Source organism: Ailuropoda melanoleuca, chromosome X, assembly GCF_002007445.2.
Source record: "Ailuropoda melanoleuca isolate Jingjing chromosome X, ASM200744v2, whole genome shotgun sequence".
Lineage (NCBI taxonomy): Eukaryota > Metazoa > Chordata > Mammalia > Carnivora > Ursidae > Ailuropoda > Ailuropoda melanoleuca.
Window position 1 is genome coordinate 20738101 of NC_048238.1, and position 26873 is coordinate 20764973.

General features: G+C 37.7%; 1 protein-coding gene across 2 annotated transcripts in view; it reads left to right on the forward strand.

The window, feature by feature from the left end:
- POLA1 (DNA polymerase alpha 1, catalytic subunit) overlaps positions 1-26873 on the forward strand; it is a 293771-nt gene that overhangs the window by 133071 nt on the left and 133827 nt on the right. For both annotated transcript variants that reach the window (XM_011234119.3, XM_034648774.1), the window contains exons 33-34: positions 8454-8632; positions 10352-10483. In XM_011234119.3, the coding sequence (XP_011232421.1) occupies positions 8454-8632; positions 10352-10483 (311 nt within the window). The remainder of the gene's footprint in view (positions 1-8453; positions 8633-10351; positions 10484-26873) is intronic.

The window sequence follows — 26873 nt, forward strand, 5'->3', positions numbered from 1 at the left end:
ATTTCATCTTTTAATAAATTTATATTTCATGCATTACAATACTTAGAATTATGTAGTATCTTTCCTCCAATGACCAGTGATTTGTATAATAGCTGTCAAGTACATTTCTTCATGGTCAGTGGTAAAATTGTAGGCGTTTGGCTACCTGGGCAGTTTTCTCATTGGTCCTGAGAAACTATGGGTTTTTGAAGAACGTGAGAATTTAGCATTTAATCTCTGAAAGTAGTGCTTAAAACAAGACAACACAGTTAACCCAGGGTATTCCTGGATTAAATTGGAAAATAAAAATTCCCTTTTTAAAAAATGTCCCCATACCAGACAGGTTACAAAAGGTTTTTTTTTTTTGTCAATAGACAGGGTCCAGTAATATCCAAGAAATAATTGCAACAGCAGGCCAAGCAGTGTTGGGGGTGCTTTTGACAGGCCCAGGGAGACAGGCCTACAAAAGATGGTGGGGGGTGGTTAGGTATAGGTGGTTGGGAGTAGGGTGATGCCACCAGCGCGTGCCTCAGGTATTACTTTGTAGACTCTCGCCTTTTTTGCAGTTAAGCTCTTAGAAGATGTACATATATGACCATCATTTGCAAACCTTAAATATTTTCTATACCATAATTAATAAAATTTTGAAAGTAAGATCACTCCAGATGCAAAATAAGATATTTTCTTGTGAGCTGGTAAGAACCATCTGTTCCAGGATGAAATGCCATTCCATTCACATCATCAAATGGATCATGCTCCCAGCCTACTTTTGCATTCATTGAGTAGATTAATGTTGAAGACCTGCTGTGCTCAGCATCATAATGGGCACTGTGAGGGAGATGAAGATGAGTAAGCCCTGGCTGCTTTACTCAAATTACAGCCCAGTCCATTTAGCCGATTTCACTGTCTTGGGGAAGTCTAGTGGACAGTACAGTTCATGTCCCAAAAGAGGTAAAATAGAGGATTTCAGGTACTCAGGGGAAGCAGAGACCACTTGTGGCTAGGGCCACAGGGAAAAGTTATGAAGGTGTTGTGGCATTTTGGGAATGCACTTTGGAGAGGCCAGTGTGGACTTGGGAATGGTTGCCTGTTCGCACCTCTCATTAGTTCTCCCAGCCCATTGCTGAATGGCAGGGGCCCCAACCTCCAAAGTGGTGACCCAGGCCATCTCAGCCACTCCACATGGCACATGAGGACCTGCAGTGACAGTGCTCACCTAAGTCAGGCAGAGACCCCTGGGAACTTGGAGCCAAGCTGGGGCATGTTTAGGATAATCACTGGGACTAATAGTCTCCTGGCTCTGTAACACTTGGAATTTCCAGGGAAAAATGGGAATTTCTCTTATTTATAAGTTAAATCAATTTTTAAAATTTTTTTAACTTTATTGAGAAATAATTGACAAATAATTTAAAGTGTACAAAGTGATGATTTTATATACATATACATTGTAGAATGATCACCAAGATCAAGAGCATTAACACATCCATCACCTCACATAATTTCCATAATTAACTCTTTTCAGTGTGGTGAGAATGCTTAAGGTGTACTCTCAGCAACTTTCAAGTAGTAGTAACTGTAGATCAAGTTTTTGAAAAAGGTGGATCATTTTAATTAAGTATACCAAAATGGTACGCACCAACTGTGTAGCCTAAGGAAAAATGGGTAAGACATAATAAATGAAAACAACTGAACACAGCATTGTATACAAGATTAAAACTATGTTAAATATATATGTATGAATAAGCCTGGAAAGGGTGAAGGTGGTGAATATAGCTTCCTTCTTGAAAAAGTAATATTCTTATTAAAAATAAGACATTTTTTACAAAATCAGAAGAAAAAAATGGTTAAACAGTTACTAACTTCTAAAAAGATGGGTCTAGGCACCTTCAGCCTGCCCCCCCCCCATATTTACCAACATGGCTGGGGAGAAGAGGACTTTATTGTAGGAGCAGCAATCCTTGGTCTATTATTTTGTACTATTTTATTTCCCAAATATTTTTTCAGCATACACTTACTATCTTCTCTCAGGTTTAAAAATAGGAAAGAAAATACTTCAGAAGCTTTTTCCTGCCCAGAGGTACACATGTCATTAAGTTAAAAGGTACATTTAGAGCTATCATCAAGGGCATTAAAACAGTTGTGTGAGGTCATGAGGGTGCTGCACATTAGGAGTTTTTTTCCTCAAGATTTTGGGAGTTACTTTCCGCAGGACAGTAAAAATCTTCGGAGTTTATTTAACCCAAGGGTTTGGATATTATTTTTTTTTAAATACTCAGAAGTTTTCCATTTGTGCTGTAGAGAGGTTTATTGTTGCGTGAAAGGCGGTTTCAGGTGTCTGCCACTTGTATAGTTGGTTGTTTATCTTGAAATTGGATCTACAGTATTCTTAAAATGTTTTATTATGGAAAATTCTAAGCATGTGCAATAGTAGAGAGAATTGCATAAGAAGTCCCCAGGTGCTCATGACCCAGTCTGTTCCTCTTTTCCACCTGCTCTATTTTGAGGTGAATCCTAGATACCATCTAATTTTACCTGTAAATACTGCATTTTACATTTCTAAAAGACAAGGATTCCCCCTTTCCAACATAATTACAGTATTATCATCACTAGTAAAAAAACAAAACAGAACAAAAACCACAATTGCTTCATTTTATCAAATATCTAATAAACATTCATATTCCCTGATTGCATTAAGGGTGCATGCACGTCTTTTAAAAAGCTCCCTGTTTGAATTGAAATCTAATCAGGGTCCATATGATAGTTAATCTCCTTTTTTAATTCATTCTTCCAATTTACTTGTTAAGAAACGGGGCGGGGAGGTTGTCCTTTACAATTTCCCCCATTCTGGAGTTTGCCACTTGCATCCTACTGGTATATTTTAATGTGTTCCTCTGTCTCCTGTATGTCCTCTGAAATGGTAGGTAGAGCTAAAAACTTGACCGTGTTTCAGTTCAGTTTCTTTTAGTTTTTGTTAATCTTCCTGGCTGATGGTGTGCACACCTGCGAGGAGGTATATAATGTCTGGTTAGAATAACACACATTTGGACACAAACTCACAGGTATATCATAAATATTTTGTACTCATTTTCTCACCTTTTTCATCCTGAATTTTTCTGGTGGTATAACATACATTTGGAAAAAGCACATAAAACCGAACTGAACAGCTTGATGAATTTTCACAAGTAAACACATACCAGTGTAGTCAGCCCTGAGCTTATTACTATATCCCCATAACCCCTCTCATGCCACCTCCTAGAAACTACCCTCTACTCTCCCCAGAAAATTACAATCCTCATTTCTGACATCATAGAAGAGGTTTCCTTATTTTTGGCCATGACATAAATTGTCTTTGCTCTTTGTGTCTGGCTACTTTCATTTGTATTATGTTTGTTAGAGTCATCCAGGTGGTTGTACTTAATTTCTGTGTAGTATTTCACTGTATGACTATCCACACTTGATGACTGTCTAGTGTAGGTGCACCTGTGGGTTGTTTCCACAATTGGGTGATTAGGAATAGTGCTGTTTTGAGCATTCTTGCACATGTCTTCTCTTGAATGGTTGCATGTATTTCTGTTGGGCATATACTTAGGAGAATTGCTAGGTCCTGGGAAACGTGTGTGTTCAGCTTTAGTAGATACTACTAATTTTCCAAAGTGGTTCAACTGATTTACACTCTGTACTATCAGTGTATAAGCACTCCACATTCTTAGCGACACTTGGTGTTTTGTGTCATCTTCCTTTAATGTGGTGGCGTAACACTGTGATTTTAATTTGCATTTCTTTGATGACAAATGAAGTTGAGCACCTGTTCACATCCTTTATTGGCCATTTGAGTATCTACTTTTGTGGGGGTGCCTGGTGAAGTCTTTGTATACTTTTCTGTTGGGTTGTCTTTTTCTTACTGATTTGTGGGCATTCCTTATATATTCTAAATAGGCATCCTTTGGATATATGTGTCACAAGCATCTTCTATTTGGCATTTTTTTTTCAAGTATAATTTACATACAGTGAAATGCTACTATCTTAAGAGTATCATACATTCTGTTTATCAAAACACAGAACTTTTCCATCACCCAGAACGTTCCCATTTTTTTCTTCCCAGTCAGCATCCCCTCCCACAAAAGAAACCATTCATCTGATTTCTCTGATCGTAGGTTAGTTTTGCCTATTCCAGAATTTTATGTAAATAATTTCCTACAGTGTATACTTCTGTGTTCAGCTTCTTTCACTTAGCATGGTATTTGTGAGATTCATGCATCTTGTGCCATTTATCAACGATCATTCTTTTTCTTTGCTGACTAGTACTCCATGGTAGATTAAAACAATTTATTTTCTCATTCTCCTGTTGGTGGACATCTGGATTGTTGCCAATTTCTGGTTATTATGAATAAAGCTGCTGTGAAAATTCTTATACAAGACTTTTTATGGCTGTAGTGTTCACCTTTCAAAAAATTATTTTTTTTCTTTAATCATACTAAATACTCAGTTTGTATATTGTTCTCTAAGAAGTCCAGACACATGAAAGCCTGGATTCATGCAAAAGATAAATGATTCATTTCCTAGAAAAATTTTTAGGAAAAAAAATTCCCAGTAAGATTCTATTACTAGTAGCTTAAGTAATTATTACAAGCAGCTGCTTGGGGATATCAGTTTCTCTCTGCTCATTTGGAGTTTCATTCATATGGGTTTTTCCCTCTTCCCCACCTATACGGACATATATAATTGGCCTTACCATAGTTATTTGCATTTGCATTAATAGAGATCTTGTCTTTTGAAGGAAGAAAATTACTTGGTCCAATGCATCAGCCTCTCAACTGAATGCCTTGAATTCAGAGCAGTTTAAATAATCCTTGGGAATGGGGGCAGGTGAACATTCTAAAAGCAGGCATAGCTTACAATGTTTAGAAAGTACAATGGTAGAAAAATTAATTTTGTGCTACATGTTACATTGGAGGTATGTGTGCTAAATATCTGGTGATCTTAAGTAAAAAAAAAAAAAAAAGCACTGCTGAACTCATCCACCCCAATGCCTATGATGTTACTTTCTATAAATACTTTTTGAAACATGAGAGCTTTGATCTTGTTGCCAAAATAATGTGAGATCCTATAAATTTTCTAATTATAAATGTCAGTATTTTCATTTCACTTTCCCTTCTGTTCTCCCCATCCAGCCCCCCAAAAATGGTGTGACTGTATCACTACAAGTCACAGGATTGAATTAAAGCACACGTCATTTCTGCTTACTGCAGGCAGAACTACCGCTGCTCTTCCCCAGATAACTACTATGATACCCAAGTAGGCTATTCTTTCCTTTATTCTGTACCGGACCATATAATAGAAGTTACCTGTCAAAAGCTAGGCTAATAAAAATGGAAGTTCCTTTTCTCAAATAGGGCATAAAATTTGTTTCTTTAAGCCAGTTGTTTAAAGAAAGGTCTCAGAAGAGATACGGAATTTGGAATTCAGTTTTGCATCTCTTCCTCAAAAGACAAATATGATTACTTACTGTATGGTGAGCAGTTTAATATTTATTACACAGTGTATATGACACCTCTGATCATAAACATTTTGCTTTAATGTCTTTTCCAACAAAAGTTTCATTTTGGAGGGATAATAATTAACAAATGCAGTTCCACGTAGCAGCTCTATTTTGCACATTTTAAAATTTAGAATCTACCTCTAGGTGGCAGCACCAGATACTTTTTTTTTCCTGTTTCCCTCTGGCCTTAATGAGTTACGGTATAAGCAGTAAAACTTTTAAGTCTCCCGAAACTTTGAAATAAGCTGCTTGTTGCCAATTCTTTGAGCATTTGGAAACATTAATTCCTTTGCTGAATAAGTTTGGGGCTTGTTTCAGCCTAGATTTTGACCTTTAAAAGAAAGATTCCAGCAGCAGTGATCCTTATTTTTTAACATGACATTCTATGTTTTCATAAAAAGATTTAATTTAGCCCTCTGTGATTTGCCTGTTGAACTTATAATTGTCCTCTCAAGAAAATTACTTCTTTATGACATTTTTGTATCCAAGTAACTTATACAGGGATCATTATATACCTAATATTTTAAGGTAATTACAGTGTCCCCTCCTTTTATATTTTTAAAATTTATCGTTGGTCTGTGACCAGGAATGCTGAGATGAAACCCCTTCTCTTTAAAAAATTCAGCATGGGAATAAATCTGAAGTAATCTGCTATGCCACTTGGCTTTGTTATTGCCGTGGGCACATGAGGGTTGTTTGTGGAATTGGACATTAAAGTACCCATTTCATAAGGCCTGATTTTTTTTCACGACTTTTGGCCACTTGTTGGGCATTTCTCTGTAAGTAGCAAGAGGGCCCTTGTCCAGTTTTGGCTTACTCAGCGGGCAGGCTCCCCTGTGGCCTCAGGTACACTAAATAGGCAGCATCTGGTAGGGTGGCCTAGGGAGAGCTTTCGTTGCTTCCTTGCTGCAGGTTGGCCATTTCTGGTATGTGCAAAACCAGTGTTGTTTCGTTCCTGGATTTTTGGGTTGTGAAAGAAGCCTGCTGTTGAGAAAACCTTTGCCTATTGTTGTTTCTTTTTCCTTACTTTTTGAATAGTATTGGCCTGAGAAATTGATGAATAATCATACCATCAGGGAAATAAAGTTCTTTCTCATAATTGTTGATGAAGCAAGACATTATGGGAATACAGTTGGACTCACAAATGGTTTCAGGAATTTGCAACATTACCCTTCAGTACAGACAAGAAATGGCCTCGTTCCTGGGTGTGGCCTCTCTCGCTCATTTTCTCTGCCCCTCTTTATCTTTGAATGGGGAGGTATATATTCCCACCACTCTTCACTAATTCGCTATTTCTCATAGGGGATAGGTAATTTGTAAAATAAAAATGTATAGTGAGTCCTGGGTCCAAGTGACCTCGCTTACAGTAATTATGTCACTAAACAAGAATATTTTTCCATTTGTTTTCAATGTGTACTTTTTGTTTTTATTGTATGATCATGTTAGGAAATACTCATTTCGATTAATTCCTACAAAGAGCAGCTATTAACTTGCTGTGCAGTGTGAACATGTGTTCCATATATTTTTCCAAATGCATAATCTTGAGTGAATATCGTCTAGATTAAATGATGTTCATCTACTGTTTTATTTTTTCATTAATACGATATTTATTGCATGCTTATCACATGCTAGGCACCACTGAAAGGGGTTTGTCCTCTAATGTCTGATTTAAATTTCAGAAGTGCCTGGTTGGTGACACTACCTCCATTTCGTAGGTGAGAAAATTGAGACTCATAGTCTCTGTTTTTATTCTTTTTTCAGCACCTTTCCACCCTGTCAGTCAGCCTCAAGTGTAGATGTCACTTGAAAATTGACCAAATAGGATTTAGGATCTTGTCACTGAGTTCTGAATACATCTGTTTGATTATCTACCTATGCAGCTGTTGTTAGAGTTAAAACAGTTTTCAGGTATTTTTGGTATTTGAATTTTTTGCTCAGTGACTTTTATATTGCTTGTTTACTTTTATGCTAAAATAAATTTGATAGCTTTCCTTAGATTTATAAAAAGCCTAGAATTCTTAGGGATTGCTAAAGGATGATTTCAAGAAAATGTTTTAAGATACTGTGTGTATTAATAACCTTTACGTTTAAATCCAAATGGTATGTTTTGACAGATACGCTTTGACCAAAGATAAATAAAATTGGCTGGCCTAAAAATGTTTCTTTAAATAGTTTGTGGAAATGAGGTAGCATAAACTACCTCAGTCAATGTATCGATTGATTTCTTGTGTCATTTTGATTGAAATATGGTCGGTATATTTCGTTTTAAGATTGTCAGGAACATTTTGGCCTATAGAATCTGTAGGTCCATTGTTTTTGCACATATTTTAAATTTCTGAATTCAGAACACCAAAAAACCGTGTCGCGTTTTGTCTCAGATGCTGCTTCTGAATTTTAACCACTGAATTAGATTGCACCCTACATGCTGTTAACTACTGAGCCAAGATGGAATCGACCACTGCATTGAAATCAGGGTTAGCTGTTCTATCTGCACTTGAAGGAGTTGTAATAGCATTGAACTTGTTTTCTTTAATGGGATTTTTATTCTCTATTTTCAGTTTTAATAGTGAAACTTTGATTTTAAGAGATTTCTTAATAACGCTGCACATTTATTTGAGATTCTCACTGTAACTGTAAGAAGATAGTAAAACCATCCTATAGAAGTAGTTGCTTCTTTTTTTTTTGGAAGTAGTTGCTTCTGAACGCAAACATCTGGGGGCATATCTGCATTGCGTTAGTACTGTTTCCTTATTTTATTTAACAAAGTGATCTTTTGTAAAAGGAGAAGTCAGTTGTCCATGTGATGTGAGCTTTTGAGTTCAAATGGTTGTGTATGTGTGTGCATGAATTTAAAATCATTCCTTTGTGGGTTTTCTTCTTTGGGAATTCAAGTAATTATACCTCTCTGAATTTGTTTTTTCTTTTACATTAATAGGACTCGACCCTACCCAGTTTAGAGTTCATCATTATCATAAGGATGAGGAGAATGATGCCCTACTTGGTGGCCCAGCACAGCTCACTGATGAGGAGAAATACAGGGACTGTGAAAAATTCAAGTGTCCATGCCCCACATGTGGAACAGAGAATATTTATGATAGTGTCTTGGACGGTTCGGTTAGTTGTTTCTTTTTGTTTCTTCATTTTGTTAGCCAACTAGCATAAAGGCCTTTCCTCCCCTGCTGTATGTATAAAAAGGGAGGAAAATGTTGCTTTCATTTGTTTATAGAATTTTAGCATCGTATGAATTCTACCTTCCCGACTTCATTTCTGCTTGAAAACTCTTAGTAAACTGTGCTTGAGTATTGTTTTTGGCTTCCTAGAGTGGTTGCTTGGCCTTGGTTTTTAAATGGAATCTCTTAAAAATTCTAAAGTACCTTAAAGTATTTTTTATTGTAATTCCTTAATTAGTAACTTGTGTTTCCCCACTCCCAGCCCCAATTTATTAGGTCTTAGAGCAATATTTGCCTTTATCTTAAATCAAGTTAATGGGAACTAAGTGTTTTTGGAAAGTTTTTGTTTATCTTTACACATCCCACTTGCCTCCTCTTTGACAAAGGTACTCTGATTATCTTTCCTGCTGTCTTTGCATGTCAGACATTAAAAAAGTCACAGGGAAACATTCCTCTCAAGAAGTACTGCCAAAAAATGTATCATTGACCTTGGATCAGAACTTGAAACTTAGCCAATTTACTTGATTCAACTGCAGTGTTATACGTGTACTAGCCATTGGCAAATGAGTAGGCAGCAGAACTGTGTAAAACCTTGAAACTGAAAGAAAATACATCCTTTATCTAAATTAAAAGTAATTATTTTAAGTTAATTTGGACAAACAGCAGATGTTTTGCATTTTTTTGAATCAAAACAAAGCAGTCTTTGGAAGCAAGTGCAAGGAAGAGGCAGACACAGATCAGCAATACTTGCTAAATCCTTGAGTTTTGCTTCATTACAGCTGTAAATAAGATAGTTAATTGCATGGAGGCTTGACGACTTGCAGATGGGCTAACTGTGGAAGAGCCGATGTCAAGCTCTAAAATCTCTTCCACCTGGAATTGCTTAGCGTGGCGGGTAGGGTTATGTACCAGATTGGAGCAGGAAACCAAGATGTTTAAGTATCAAGAAGGAAAACAAATGCTCCAGAAACCCCAACAGTTTTCCTATATATTCTATTTGCTTTGTTTTTGCTTAAAACAAAATAAAACAAGAGGTTTTTTCCAACTACTAATAGTTAATTCTTTCAAATTTCTACTCTTCTTGCCTTCCCTTCCCTAGATAATTTTCATTTGAGGGGGTGGTGGAGAGAGGGAGGATTACAGAAATTTTAGATTTTCTAAGAGGACAATAAGTGATTGCTTTCTGGTGCAGTACTTAATTTTTAGGCTTTAAACGTCAGATTAAGTTGGCCAATATGAAAGGAAACTAATGTCATTAGTGTGCTTGCTCTAGCTTCAAGTTTGGAATGAATAAGTACAAATTTAAAAATTTTGATCAATATCTCTAAGAAGATATTTCCGATATTGTGACCTCACTGGTATTTTCAGAGGGAAAATTATTTTATCCATAAGGTCTGTCATATACTGAATGTAAAAACAGAAGTGATTTCAGGGTTTCCCTTCGACTTGTACTCCATCATTATGGTGGCAAAAATGCAGGAGGTTTGTGTGACTAAGGGGATCTTTGAGAGGACAGTAGTTGAAAAAATAGGGTTAAAAACTCACCAATAAAATGAATTAAGAATATTGCACACCTGGGCAGCATGTTAGTTTTTAAGCACAAGAAACCCTTTTCTAGCCTTGCAGTAACCTTTTGTGTATTTGTCTCTTCTGACTTCTGTAGGGAACTGATATGGAGCCCAGTTTGTATCGCTGCAGTAACATTGATTGTAAAGCATCACCTTTGACCTTTATGGTACAGCTGAGCAACAAATTGATCATGGACATGAGACGTTGCATTAAAAAATACTATGAAGTAAGTATCCACAATGAATTTCTTATATATGCAGCTTACTTAGGTTTGGTTCTTGCTTTAAAGTAAAACAGTATGGTTTTGTGTTCCTGGTTTTAATGAAACTAAAATTCTGAGAAGACTTTGCAGAAAAGTATTTAATTTTCTATTGGACATCTCTTTCATGAGCAGTATTTTAAATAACTGAATTTTTTGCTTTTAGGAAAAATGAGAATATAATCAGGAAATATTTTAGTTTATTGTTACCTAAGTAAGTTGAAATTAAGTGGTCACTCAGATCTTTGGCCAGGGGAGAATCAGTATTGCCTGTCTTTGGCAAGAAGAGCCATAACATCATGTGTGGTGATTTTAATAACTGCCCACTAGCTAGGACTTTATGTTTCTGTGGTAATCTCAACCATTTCATAGCTGCATTGTCCAAGGAAATCAAAATGAACATTTTTTAAAAAGATTTATTTATTTGAGAAAGAGAGGGAATACAAGTGGGAGGGGCAGAGGGAGAGGAGAGAGAATATCTAGTAAATACCACCCCCCACCCCCCACCTCCTGTGAGCCCAGAGCCTGATGCATGGCTCAATATTACGACTCTGAGATCAACACCTGAGCCAGTTGGATGGACATTTAACCAAATATACCACCCAAGCATCCCTAATCATTTTTAAACTTCAAATGCAATTTGTCTGGCATTTTTAATTTTTATGAGTATATACTAAAAATGCTAGAACAGGGAGTGAGCTGTCTGTGTTAGAAAGAAGGCTTTTTTCAAAGTTTTTGTTTCAGTTTTAACATATTTCATAGGGATGAGTTTTTTTTCTTCAACACTTAAAATTGAAAAAACTATGTACTTCCCATTTGATTTTTCTTAGTGTTTGTGTCATTTGTCATCTAAACAAAATTTCTGTTACGTGAAAGCTCAGTGTAACTTATTTAAAGAAGCTACATTGGCAAAGCATTTCCAAAAGAATGCTCAGATCCTATTAGGTAAAATCCATGACTTTGATCAGTATCATCCTTTAATATCTACCTATATTATTTAGCATATATAATACAGCATTTTCTTCTTTAAAAATCCATCTCATGAAATGAAAATCGATTACTAGATCATGAGGATGAAGAGTAGAAGCATAGAGTTTCAGTATTGTGATTTTGGAGTAGAATAATTTGTATTTATCAAAAACATCCAAGTAGGTTTGTCTGAAGACATTTTTAAAATAGTAATTGTGACTACATTTTGGGAAATCTGAAACATTTTAGTGAATAATCCTGTGCCATGCTTAATGAACAGTTGGATCAGAATAAAGGTTATCTGTGGGTTCACATTCCACAGTAGATGAAATGTTCAGCACATGTAATGTTAGGCCTTTATTTAGCATGAAGAGCCCAAATCAAAACTATTCAGCTCCTCATTTACAGACCTCGTTGAGCAGAGCATGATTCTTGACTCTTGGGAAGAATTCTGAGTTTTCTCTCAGTGTTTAGTCTATCAAAATCTTTACCATGGAAATGTTAATACTAGAAGAAACTCATCTCTTTCCTTCTATAAGAAAGGACGATCTGTTTTGACTAAGTTGAGAATAGGCAGAAAAGAGATCTTCTGTATAGTTAGAAATATGCTTTAACTGAAAGATTGATTTCTAACTAAATTGTATGTGGGTGGTGGTGTGAGTATTTTTCAAGCTAAGTAACCTACTTTTAGGCATCTGGACATTTAACCCAAGGTTTCCGTAGTATTTGCTTTAATTGTCTTGTCTACCAGCTATCTCAACAGCAAGTAACAGTTTTCCTCTAGTTAAGTGCACACTGGATTGATTTTTCTATAGGATTTCTAATTAAAGTACCCAAATAGCACTCTTGAAGTTGAAGATTGGTATGACTGTCCTCAAAATTAGGAACCTGTTTCTCTACTTGCTAATCTTAGTCATATGTAATTGGATGGGAGAGAAAGAAATCCAGTTATTTGTTCTTTTTATGGCCCCATGCTGAACTAATGTCTCGAATATTCTCAAGATTAGAGCTTTTATACAGAATGCGCAAACACCTCCACATTCTACTTCACTGGTAGACTCTTCTCTTTTCTCCTGTCCCTAGACTTAAAGGAACTTTTGCTGGCAGAGGGATGTGGCCTTGAGGTTTTTTTGTTATTATTGCCTCAAGTGATAGTGATGACAGTTCAGTGTGATACACCATAGCGATGGCAATCCAGCTGGAGATTAATAACCTGTATTGGAGACAGGGATATTGGTAATAAGTACTGAGGTAAAAGGACTGTTTTCTGAAGCTAATGACCAAAAGGTTTTCTTCCTATTTCACTAGTTAAACAATACTGGGCATAAAAGTTGTCCGTGGACTGAGAACAAGAGTCAAGATTGTTTTTCGTTTTAGTCTTAGTATCACTGCAGGGGAAATACAACCTACATTGAGAAAGGAAGGCATCTCTACAAGGAAGGAACTTTAGGAAGACAGTGGAGGAGTATGGTACTTGACCTAACACTATAACCTGTCAAGGAACATAGTTGTAGATCACCAAGAAATCAGGTTGTCAGGAACAAAGGGACAGGAGTTTAGGCTAACAAAATATGCTTCTAAACCAGTTTTCAAAAAAATATATCATATACCCTGTTAGTTTCTGGTATGAATAAATAGTGTTGATTGAATAAATGTGGTGTAACAAACATTAAAAAATTTGCCTGTCTGAGAATCTATATCATATAATGTGTTTATATTGGTTCCTTCCATAGGAGAGAATTTCTTTCACCATATAGTAGTGATTGTATCCCTTGAATTCTCATTTCCTAGAACATTTACGTTTCAGTATACGTAGAAATACAAAAGGGATCAAGCAAGAAAATTTAATATATTAATTACTTTCGGAGGAACAACAACTTTAATACTTTATCCCAAGCCTTGATGGAAGCATTGAAAGACTTGGAGGTATCACAGAGACCTCTAATTCCAAGTTCATTTTGTGCCCTGGTCCTTGTTGGTTCCTCTATACAAAATTAAAATTGAACTGGTATTTTTAAAAAATCATAAAAAGCCCATGTAAAGACTATCTCTAAGCTTTGAAGGATGTTTTTAAAAGACTCAATTTTACAGTGAAAAATTGATATGTGTTTCTTCTCCCCTTAAATTCTGCTCCAGAAGAGCAAATAGACACACACACACACACACACACACACACACACACGGAGAGAAACACTAGCTAATCTAAATTGGGAAATGAAGAGGGCTTTTTTTAAGCATGAAAATTTCATCATCTTGTCAGCTGGCAGAATGCCTGCTGTGTGGATTCACAAAGGCTAAGAATTACACTTTCATGAAATTTTCCTCACTAACTGCCCTGGTTAATTTGAAAGATAACCCACTGTTCTAATTCATTCCTCAATTGGGCGGTTCAGGTTTTATCTTTGATCTGACAAAGCATTTGTGTTAATCGTTTTGGCCCTCCACTAGACACTCTTGGGATTGTGCTTTTACAATAAATGTGTCTGTGATAGCTCTTTAGTCTATTATACTTACAATAGATCCATAGAACTGGTAATTAATTCTCCACTGCTTTGGAAATGGGAAGAATAGGTGTAGCTCTGTCAAGTGCTGCTGGGAAGTTTGTTTAGCTGGTTCATTTTTGAAGTGTTCCCCTCAGCCATCCACGAAGCAGCCACCGAGGAGAGTCTGAGATTGAGTTGCTGTCTACCCCGAAGAGTTGCTAATAAATGGAAAATCTGACCCCTCTTGGTACCTGGGAGGGGTAATAGTGGGTCATTTACTTTCATCTCAAGTACTTTTAGTTATAATATACATTGAACCCTCATTTTAATACTTACAGAGCCTTTCGGTTCTAAAGGTGGGTAGTCAACTAAAATATACTCCTAAACTCTCACTGATGGCTATGCAGGTTTTAGAGTTCTAGTGGGACAAAATGCATCCCTCACGAGCCTTGGAGCCTTTCAAGCCACTTGTAAAGGAGCATTACCTACATACAGCACTTTGCTATGGTTTTTTAACAGAGATGTTGCTGGCCCTCCATCTAGAAAACTTAATTCTGGACAGCTAGTCGGTGCCATGCATTATGATAGCTGTCGATAAGTTGCTTAGACCAGAAAGTGGTGGTTGAATTCCTTAGAACTTTGCTGTTGGGTTTACAATTGCTGAATTTTTCTAAAGTAAGCTTTCTGAGGACAGGGGCTATGCTTTCTTCTGTGGCTCATCTGTGATCTCTGCCTCTGCCCGTTGCTCTCAGTAGTTGTGTGTATTTTAATGCTTAGTAACCAAAGGAACCAACAAATGAAGGTTACAGTATCATGTGTTTTCTTTAAATTCTTTTCTTACACTACTGTCATACCTGGCAGAAGGTTTAGCAGTAGTATACGAGATTCTCAGATTAGCACGAAATTCCACAGAATTTTAAGGTCATGAAGGCATCCACAGAGTCCTTTGTTATTCTCTCTTCCATATTTTACATCACTGATTACTGTTGATTTCATTATACGCTGAGCTCCAACTTCATAGCTTTCATTTGTTTTCTCCCCAAACACTGTATCAGGCAAAGAGGCGTTGACCAGAAATATTTTTATCATCGTGCAAAATCACATTGTGCTGGAAAGTACTGTTGTCCTGATACCAGTCTCTCACTATATCAGGTGGATGTCTCACTGTACTTCTCTCACTCATACTCTTTTACTGTTTTTTCTCTTTTACTCCTTAGTATATTAATTGTGGCATAAGCCACATTTAAAAAATCTCTTTTGGACCCATTTTTTTTTTGAGGAATTCCAAAAATAACATTCAGTGTCAGCTGCCTCATGATACAGAGACTTTATTAGGCTCACAGGTGTAAGCACTATACTAGTATAGAGGGGAGCATTTGACCAATGATGCTGAGCCTCCGTGTGGTGGCTGTGAGTCCCTCTGGAACATGGCACACGTCCGGGAAGTGGAGTGGGATGTTTTATAGTATGTGAAGAATCCATGTTTAAATTTGGTTCTTTTTAAATCTTTGCAAATAAATAAAAGCCTCTTCATTTTGGAATGGATATGCATTCCTTGAAGACAAAATTAATAACCACCAAAAATAATGTTAGGCAGAGATTGAATTGGAGGTACCTTTTATTAAAAGTGCAAGGAGGGCTTGGTGAAATATTGGTTAAAATATTTGTTCCACCAAAATACATATTCAGCATCACAGACAACAGAATCCATGGTGTCCAGCTGTGCTTGATGGAGAAGCATTTCTTGAAGAATACACAGAACTGGATTAATTAATAAATCTGAGAAATGAGAGAGGAAGCAGCCCCCCCCCACCGCCATTCCCACCCACCCCCCCATGTACATCACCAACAGGGCTGCTCTTCATTGCTCTTGCCTTTCCTTTTTCACGTGCAGTGCTATGTCATGACAGAGCTGTATTGTGCTGGTGGATCTGAGGGTTGTAGTGCCATGCAGTGATGTTCAGGAACTCTCTCCTGTTCCGCTGCAAAGATCTGATGTTCAATAACCCTCAAAATTTCTCATTTCTTACCTGTGGTGATGCAGGCTGATAGTTTTTCGGATAGAGCTTGCAATATGCAGTAGTGTCACAGGTACATTAGTTCAAATAGTTTAAACTCTCAGCACTGTTGGAATTATTGTTTATTTCCTTGCCTCTGCATTTATATTTAGAACATTTAAAAAGAATAAATTGGGTTTCTTTTTTGTAAAGACTCTTAACAGTATAATTATAAGTGGTACAGAAGGCACGCAAAGAAGCAGTAGATCTCCACCCCATTCATTCAGCATCACAGGCAGCACAATCCACACTGCCCAGCAATGCTTGAAGGATATTTCTGTAGGAATCCATAGAACTCATCCTAAATCTCATTAAAGCAAAATGAAAAGAGCATAATGTGAGTTAGTTTTTCTTTTTGCTCCATACCATTTGACAAGGAAGCTGAGCATAAATTTACATCACAGACACCTCTCGTATTTTTTCAATGTGGTATTCTAATACCCAGGCCCATTGGTGGGCTTTTATTAGTGAATGGCTCATTTTTCTTCAGTATGAATATCAAGCTGATTTTGAGTCAGGTATAACGTTGTGCTACTATTGCCATAGTGTGTTCTCTCAGAAAAACTAAGAAATGGGATTTGGTGATGGTTGAGTAGTGTCATTATAAGTAAATTTATTATTGTCCAAATTGGAGTGAACAACTGGTCAAATATAGTCCCCTAAAACACACCAAAAGCAGCTTATCATGCCACGAATATTATATTATGAAGGAGTTTTAATAAGCAAATTGGATCAGATATAGCCTTATATGCCACCTGACTTTCATTCTTCATAGAATAACCATTAACTTGTACTTTCTAGTTATCACAACACTTCTTTGCCTTTGATTTCATTTTATCTTAACCTTACGGCTTGGACCCTGTTTGGGAAGGCTCAGAACCAGAGTATAATCTAGAGAAACTAACAAGGGACCCACACCAAATTCTGAGGTGCTCCAACTGCCGAGAACAGTGGGGCAGAGGTAGAGGCAGTTATAGCCGTGGCCCTTGCCTGTCCAGTCGTATGTTCTGAAAGCTTAGCACGTGGTTCTGTCTGTTTTCAGACTATCCACTGCTAGCCTCACAGCAGACTTTGAGGTTTGTACTCAAACACCAAGGTCAGAGATCCTTGGTAGTCACTTGCCTGTCCTTTAACTTGGGCTAGTTACTGGACTTCTCCAAGCCACAGTCTTGTTAGCTTATGAGGCAATGACAGTCATGGTACCTGCTGCATAAGGTCATAGTGAGGACTATCTGTGATAATGCACTTAAAGTGCTTAGAAAGTGCCTGGAGTGTGCATTACTAATGCTCGTTACTCCACTCTGAGATACAGTAGATGAACAGGGCTCAGCTGTGTTCCTGCGTGTGGTCAGGACCCCCAGAGATTCAGACCTGGACTGGGGCCTCACTGCCCATCCTCCTGAGGTGTCCATCTAGAAGCTTTCATCATCTTGCTGCTCTCCCTCTCCCATCCAGTCAGAATGATTCCGCCGTCGTGCTTCTTCTTGGCCCTCCCTGCATTTTCCCGTATGGGATTTCCCTTTTCAGTGTTGGTGAACTGCGGGTCACAGATAGCATCAGGCCCGTGACCGTACTTGGGGACCCTAATCCAGAATTCTGCCCATCATATATGGTAAGCCATCCGTTCATGAATGAGAGGTTGCTTGCCATCTTCACTGCGGTCACCCTTTCAGGAGAAGGCCACACAGGCCCCAGGCAGTAGCATTGCCAGGTAGGCCAGGCCGCAAGGCTGACTGGGGCAGGAATCCAGAAAGCTGATTATAGCGCCGTGGCAAAGGGCTAGCTCAGCAGCTGAAGGGAAGCCTGGGGTTCTAGCAACTTCTGATATGGTTCGCCTCCTCCGAAGGGAAAATTGGAGGTTTTTTAAAATGTTGAGGAAATGCCGTAGGAGTTGTCAAATACCTGAAAACAAGCGGGTAAAAACAGCAAGCTGCTTGTGCTGAAACAGTAGAATTCCTTTCTTCAGTTTGATTTCTGTAACCTTGTGTACTTAGGAAAAAACTCAACTTGAGGTCTAACTCCAGTCATCTAGAGCTACTGTCTTGTAGTAGAGTAAGAAATTGAACCAGAACAGATTTCATTTAACCTTTCAAAAGTGAGATTTTTCACACTGTTGACCTTTTGGACTTCAAGGAGCAAAACAACTACCCCGCTCTCTGCTGCACATGTAAACGAGAGAGGGAGGAGAGCGCCTCAGACGATGGCTGTCTCTCATGTTTGGTTTGCCTCGAAAGCATACATTACGGTTCACCTGTGGAAATGGGCCCTTTGCAGATAGTTAAAGATATGAATTTCCAGATCATCCTGTCTGGCTTAGTCTTGTGTTAAAAGGGATAACCGTGTAACTGTTCAGGAGGGAGTGAATTTAGCTGCCTTTCAGAGACACCATAGAAAATTCTCAAAGCCTGGATTCTGAAAAATACTACTAATAAAAACGAGAGCACTGGTATTTTCTAATTGATTGGTGTTGGTTTGTTTTGTGCTTGTTGTAAGTCAGGGATGGTTTTACCCTATGCTCATACCAATACCTATAATGTGTTGGTCTCAGCTTGGTTTTGAAAAGCAGTATATAACTTTTTGTCCTGTTCGAAACTCTTCTGACTCTTGGCACTCTCGATTTTTTTTTTTTTAAACTCTGCTGCAGCGTATTGTAACTCTTAGGGTGGGTAGTTTTGTGGAGTACATCATCCTGCTTGTTTGCTGAAAGGTGCCTGGCCTCATTCACACTGCACAGGTGCTCAGACTCCTTGGCTGTTTGAGAAGCTCTTCATGCTGCTGGGAACATAGATGATTTGCTAGCCAACCCTCAGGAGCTCTTGGCCAGGGTAGCAGGCCATCAGTCTCCATCTACCAGCAAAGAATGTCCAAGAATTGTGCCAGGAAAATAACCCAAACTGCCCAGGATTTCTGTCCACATGTATACTAAGGATTTAGAAACCATGTGGATGAAGTCACAGGTAGTCTTTGGAGGATAATTTCTCTGATCTACAGCTTTCCATCTAGTGATGTTCAAGAGTCACTCCTTTTAGGCATCGATCAGCAAAGAAAGATCAAAGGAGAACCTTGATTCAAGAAAAGCCTGCTTAAAACTTCACGGCAAATTATTTTAAATTGAAACTGACACAGTTATAAAGTAGTAGCTCATCTGTAAGTAACAGTGGACCTATTATATAACAACATTTATGAAAAATAACTATATTACAAAGCAAGATAATTTAGTAAGAACAGTAGCATTGGTTTTTTTTTCACATTTGCAAATCTCTTCAGTGTGTGGCTTAGAAGTCAGCTGGATTCTGGTATCTGCTTCTGCATCTAATCTATTGTGATAATGTTATTTTGTTGAAAGCATATGAAAAAAATTTGGCTTAACACAGGTATGTAGTTAGAAAAGATAGAAGTATTTTAATAGCCTTTTCCATTAATAGTGGGTATTCTTTTTTGTCCCTACACCAAACCTTGTAACATGGTAGTTTCTTAAAGGTTGTTTTCAATGTGGAATCTGAAACCATACCAGTAAACTTTTTGAACTGTGGTACTTTAAAAATCCGTTATCTTGAATAGTATATGGTATACAACTATATTTCTTTTTGCTAAGTATTCAATAATGAGCTATATTACTTTTTTGGGTGGGTGGTGTTTTCATTTTGAAAATTTATTTTTAAATTTACATACAGTAGAATTGGTGCACAGTTCTGAGTGTTGACAAATACAGAATCGTGTATCTGCTTCCACAATTGATATATTGATGAACACTTACATCGCCCACACCCTCTTCTCATAATTCCCTTGTGCTACTTCTTTGAGTTACACTTTTAAAATCAGTTAATTGGGATGGCTGACCTCATCTATCTTGTCTTGACTGGTACCACTTTTGCTTGCAAAGTGTCATATTTTCTGGCTTTAACTTCCATCTGGGAGTGTGTTATCACCATAGTGAATGTGTTGTCACTCCCAGACATGGTGCAAAATGAAATTTTGTAATATGTGTTTCTTTGCTTAGCTAGGAGTGGGTAGGTACCTGATTTGTGAATATAAAATGAAATTCTAAGGGCAATTCCCACAACAGACTTGGAGAAAAATTCTGATATTTCCGTTGGAACTTTGTCACAAGAGAAATTGTAGCTGTGAGGATTTGAGAACGAAAACAAAGTGGTATCTTTAATTCATTACTTTCTTGCAATGGGTCATGAAGACAGCGTGAGCAGCAGTTCCAGCATGCAAATAATTATGTTCACTGTTCCAGCTTTCTAGAAACTAGAGCTAGGTATTGAGCTACTTAAAAGGATCACTTAATTTTCTTATATTCAAATATGCATCCATTTTAACCTACCCATGTCTATGGCAGAGTTTGTCATTTTACAAATTCTAGCACATCGTATAGATTCATGTAACCACCACCACAGTCAGGGTACAAAATAATTCCATTGCCCCCAAAACTGCCTCTTGCTGTCCTTTTCTAGTCACCTTTCTTCCCACCCCTAACTCTGGTAGCTACATACCTGTTCTTATCGCTATAGTTCTGTCTTTTCAAGGCCATAGAAATGGGAATCCTCTGGTACACAGCCTCCGAGACTGTCTTCTTTCAATTGGTTTGTTCCTTTTATTGCTGAATATTAAGCTACTGTGTCTGTCAGTTTGCTTGACCCGTTCACCCATTGAACGGTGTTTCCAGTTTTTGGCAATTAGGAATGCAGCTGCTATAAACATTTGTGTATAGGGTTTTGTGTGAGTGTTACGTTTTCATCATTCTAGCATCAATACCTAGGAGCAGACTTGCTGGCTAGTATGTTAAGTTTATGTTTACTCTTTTAAGACATCATCAAACTATTTTTTAGAGAGTGGCACCATTTTACATTCCCACAAGCAGTATATGAGAGTTCCAGTTTCTGCATGTCCTCACTGGCACTTGCTATTGTTGGCATTTTTTTATTTTAGCCATTCTAATAGGTGTGGGTGTTATCTCATCGTGATTTTAATTTGTAGTTCCCTGATGGTTAGTGGTTTTATAGTCATCCTTATATCTTTCATCCTGTTAATGTGTTTATTTGCCATTCTTTTATCATCTTAGGTGAAATGTCCAAGTTTTTCCCTAATTTTTATTTGGGTTGTTTGTTTCCTAATTGTTAAATTTTGAGGTTTTTATATATTCTAGGTAGAGATCCTTTGTTGGATATGTGATTTGCAGATATTTTCTTCCAGTCTTTAGCTTATCTTTTCATTCTTTTAATTGTGTATTTCACAGAAAAAAAACTTTTAAATTTTGATGAAGTCCAGTATATCATTTTTTCCTTTTATAGATCATGTGTTTTGACCTTATGTCTCCAAACTCAGATTTTACATCTACATCTGTGATCCATTTTGAGTTAATTTCTGTATAAAGGTAAGGCTTAGGACAAGGTTTGGGGGTTTTTTGGACTGTGTAAGTCCTCTTGTTCCAGGACTGCTTACTGAAAAGACTGTTGTTTCTCCACATTTAATTGCTTCTGTATTCTTTGTTTATTCCTTTGCTAACACCACAGTCTTGATTACTGTAGCTTCATAGAAAGTCTTACGTAGTGCGATTCCTCCATTTTATTTTTTTCAAAAATGTTTTAGCTCCTCTAGTATTTTTGCCTTTCCTAAAATTTGAGTTAGTTTGTCTCTGCCAACAAAAATTCCTGCTGGGATTTTTACTGGAAGTGTGTTAAATCTATATATTACTTTGGGGAGACTTGACATCTTTATTATGTTGAATCTTCCAATCCATGAACGTGGTATGTATCTCCATTTATTTAGGTCTTCTTTTTTTCTTTCATTACCATTTTGTAGTTTTTAGCATACAAGTCCTATATATGCTTTGTTGGATTTATACCTAAGGAGTTCCTGTTGGGAAAAGTGGTTTTTTTTAAATTTCGTTTTCCAGTTGTATTTCTTAGTATGTAAAAGTACAGTTATATAATTTTTTTGTTCTGATATTTCTATAGTTCAAAGAATCGTAGGTGAATCATTTATTCTTGAAAGAATACTGAGGGCTCATGAAATGTTAAAAATAGCCTATATAAATGCATGGTTAATATATAGCCGTTAAAATTTATTTTATAAATCTATATTTTTGGCTCACATATTTGGCTACATAATAGTGCTGACTTTTTAAAAATATCAGCTTATATAGTATAGTGTCACTTATGTGAAATTCGTGTGTGCATGTGTGTGTGTGTGCATGTATGTGTTTAGATTTCCAGAAGGATGTTTATACCATATGTCAAAAATCATGTCTGAGTGGTGAAAAGTTTAGGTGATTTTTGTTTTATATATTGCTTTTCTCTTTTTGAAGATTTCATAGTAGGTACATATTGTTTTTATTAGAACAATTAAGCTGCTTAAAGGAGAAAAGAAAAATGAAGCAGTGAATTTTAATATAGTCTTTATTAATAAACAAACATAGTACAGATTCAAGTCCTATTTGAGAATCAAGTACGTGAATCTTAGAAATCTTGATGTTGCCCTAGCCATTTAAAAATTCTAAAATTGTTGGGGCGCCTGGATGGCACAGTCAGTTAAGCATCTGACTGACTCTTGGTTTCAGCTCAGGTTGTGATCTCAGGGTCTGGAGGTTGAGCTCTGCGCTGGGCTTCACCCTGAGCAGGGAGTCTGCTTAGGATTCTCTCTCCCTTTGCCTCTCTCCCCCACTCTCTCAAATAAATAAATAAACCTTTTTTAAAATTTTTAAAAAATTTTCTGTTAAAACCAAAGGAACCTTTTAAGACAGATGGAACATTCAGAATTGAGAATGCTGTGTTTGGAATTTTTCTTCACAGCATTTTTCTTTTTTTTTTTTTTTAAGATTTTATTTATTTTTAAGTAATCTCTATACCCAACTTTGGCTCAAACTCACAACTCCAAGATCAAGAGTCGCATGCTCCTCTGACTAAGCCAGCCAGATGCCTCCATTTCTTTTTTTATTATATACTTGTTTCTGTATTAAGCAAAGGCAGTGGATCTCAGCCTTGACTGCTCATTAGAATCACCTGGGTGTATTTTGAAAAGCGTGCCTGATGGTTTAGCCCACCCTGGAACATTAGATTAGAATTTCTGAGGGTGGGCAAGGACACTGGTGTTTTTAGAAGTTCTCCATGTGATTACTAAACTCTTCAAAAAACACATGTTGGTAAATTCTAATGTAATAATAACCATGAAGTATTTTAAATGTGACTTCTATATATGAAATATATGATTATTATTACATGTATGATTCCTGTATAGTCATAGTTTGTATATGAAGATACGAAAATAAGAAAATAAGTATATATATGCTTTCACACCTGTATCAAGTTAAATATATTCTTATAAGTGAGAAGGGAATTTCTAAAACAGGTTGAGTTCTCATGTGACCCCCAAATAATTCTATTAGAGCAAAAAAAAAAAACCCAAAACCCATAGCATCTTTAATATTTCCACATTTTTCATGAGAATTTACCATCCTTGTTAAGTCTTTGGGTATATCGCTGACACTTGACAAATGGCAGGTAATTAGCATTGCTCAACCTTGTCTCTTCTCTGTTGTGGATATGATTGTATAAACCTAGGCTTAGGAGTATTTGTGTATAGAAATGTCATCTTCCCTGTATCTCTTCTAGGAGACCTCCCGTATAATGATTTCATGACATCATCTGATCCTTCATATGCTAAGGAATTATGTTCTTGACAACAATTTAAAGTGGATCTGTGATGTGCAGTCCTGTCACCACCCTCTCAGTCGTGACTGTGACTCACCATAGTCTCTTTTTGAGTAGCTCCAGCTTCCCATCTGTAGGAGGTGTATAGTTTTTCCCAGGCCTAGCACTTCATGAGCAGGGCCCAAAAGTCAAAATGGGGCAGAGGAGATGTTAGTTGAAGAGTACCATGTGGTTATGTAGGGTGAACAAGTGTAGAGATCTAATGTAAGGTATGTGGCTGTAGTTAGTAATACCATGACAAAGACTGGAAATTTGCTCAGTAGATTTCAGGTGTTCTCATCACACATACAAAAAGGTAACTATATGAGAAGATATGTTAATTAGCTTGACTGTAGTCATCATTTCACTATTTTGTCAAGTCATCATGATAGATACATACAATTTTTATTTAAAAAATTGAATTACAGTAAAATAAATGGGACGATCCCTAGGCTGCATTTGCTAGTACTCCTTGTAGGAATCAGATAACGGAAGTGGGATTCTGCAGGTTGCTCACTGTGTAGCAACTTGAATGGAAATAGAATACTGTCTATCTTTTGAAATATTTTGGGCTTTTGGGGGGGTTCCTGTGTGAACTTTGAAAATCTTGCAAACTGGTTAACTTAGCTGCATTCTGTAGGGCCTGTCAGGACCCTCCTCCCTAAACACCGTTTTTTCCTGGTCTCACCAACCAAAAATACATAATGTGCTTTAAAGAAGGAGACAAATGATTTTAAAATGAGAGTATTTCATCACTTTAATATACATTGTACATTACCCATCACGTTTCAGTTTTCAGAGCACTTTTTTTTTTTTAAGATTTTATTTATTTATTTGACAGAGAGAGAGACAGCCAGCGAGAGAGGGAGCACAGGCAGGGGGAGTGGGAGAGGAAGAAGCAGGCTCCCAGCAGAGGAGCCTGATGCAGGGCTCGATCCCAGGACTTCAGGATCATGCCCTGAGCCAAAGGCAGACGCTTAATGACTGAGCCACCCAGGGAGCCCTTCAGAGCACTTTCACAGCCTTTGTTGATATGTTTCTCATGGTAATCTTGTGAGGTACACAGAGGGGTACCCTCTAGTACGTCCCAGCTCACGATAATAGAAGCCCGCAGGTTGCCCCCATTGGCTGACAGGGTGTTGTGTGTTGCCCGTTCCTCCATTTTCACTACTCGAATTCAGTTCTTAGTTATCTTGTCCTTAGCTTTCTAATTGATCTTCCTGACTTGGCCTATTGCTTTATCAGTCCATTCTTCACAGTATTTCCAGGATTACCTTTCCAGAAGAGAGTTAGTAATGTCACCTTTCAGCTTCAAAACCTTCAGTGGATTCTCATTTCTTATAGATGAAAACCAAATTCCTTGTATTAGTCCCCAGGCTATACTTTGCCCATTCGTCTCCATCCTCACTGTCCACCGTAGGCCCTCTACCCTCCTCACAGGACAACTTTGTGTTCCTCAAAGATCCCACATGCCTTTCTCCTTCCCTGCGTTCACTCTTGCTAGTTCCTCTGCCTAGAAACATACCCTACTACTCCCCACTTTGTGAAATTCTCCTTACACCTTCAGTGGCACAGTCTCTGTGCCACCAGCCATCCGGGAAGAATGGCTTCCTCTTTCCTGTGTGCTCTGTAACCCTTTGTGCATACCTATTACCGAGTTAAGACAGCTTTCCTTCCCCCACAGACTGAGGTCCTTGTGAAAACAAGCTGTGCTGTGTAGGGCTGTGTTTTGCTTCGTGTCCTCAAAGCAGAGCATGGTGCCAGGGACTTGATTATTTGAATAAAGGAAGGACTTTGGGAACCTTCAGAAAGACTGTGGGTGCAATGATTATGTTTAATGTAGTAGCAAATTCTTATTTTTTATTAATAATGACTCTATGCTTAATGGGCGGTATTTTCTGGAATGTCATCTTTAATCTCTCTCACTGTTTACATTTCAAATACCTTAGTAATCTCCAGAAGTTAAACTTACTCTCGTATCACACACACACACACACACACACATTTTCACTTTAAAAAATATCCCTGCCTCTTGAACCCAAAGTGTGGTGTTGATCTTTCCTTTTCTCTAATAGTACCCTTCCTGACTGCCCCCTCCCCGCCAGACCATGACCAGGACATTGGCTTCTTAGCAGAGCTGGTTTTCAATCTCGTGTTTGGTTAGGTTCTCTTAACACTGGGCTCTCATGTCTTTTTCCTATTAACACCAGAACTAAATACCCAGACATACAGTTTTGAGAAGCCGTTAGCACGGGGTGTGTGTGTGTGTATGTGTGTGTACACTTGTGCTTTTGTGTGCTCTTTTCCTGTCTCTGGCTTACACATACGCACTCTTGCAGAAGAGTAATGGGGTCTAGTTGGCTTTTGCTTCCTATTGGAGAGTCATTGTGTTTATTGGTCATTGTGTGCTCAGTGGTGCTAGTGACATATGGTGTTAGGGAAAATCAGTATAGGTAGGAAAGTGGCTGATGATAGTATGTGAAATCTAAACTTCTGGAAGGGGCCTCAGAAAAGCCCATCATATTCGAGTTTAACAGGTGACTTGAATTTGTGATACAAAATTAAGTATTTTTGGACAGTAGTTAATGCAGTGTCTCCTTTCCATTCCGAGGTTGGTAGTAAAAACAACTCTGCAGGAATAAGCTAGAGCAAGGAAACGGACATGAGTTTAGATGACATTTTTTGTCAGATCATTGCTACCAATTGGTAGAACAGCTGTACTTTTTGTACTATCCGCCCCCTCCTTTTTTTTTTTTTTTTAACAGGTAGAGTGAAGTGCAATTGGCAACACTTGGAACCTTGCAAAAGACAAGCAACGAAACAGATAATAAACCCAAAAGAAAAGGGAATCACCCAGGGCACACACTGGGTAGTAGCTTTGTATGAGCACCATCAGACTCCTAGGGCAATGGTCCCCTCCATTTCAGAATCCTATGGAAGTACTCTCTCTGCCCATTATTTCTGTTGAAGCCGAGAGTCAGGGAAATAGCTTTTGTATTAGGCTTTAAATTCAAAGTAATTTTATCATATTAAACTGCCAGGACCAGGTCTTCTTGATACAAGACTCCTGGGGTGCCTGTTGCAGTGCCATGGACTCAGCATGCACTCAGCTTTATGCGAAGTCACACACGCACTAGCAGCACATGGATTCCCG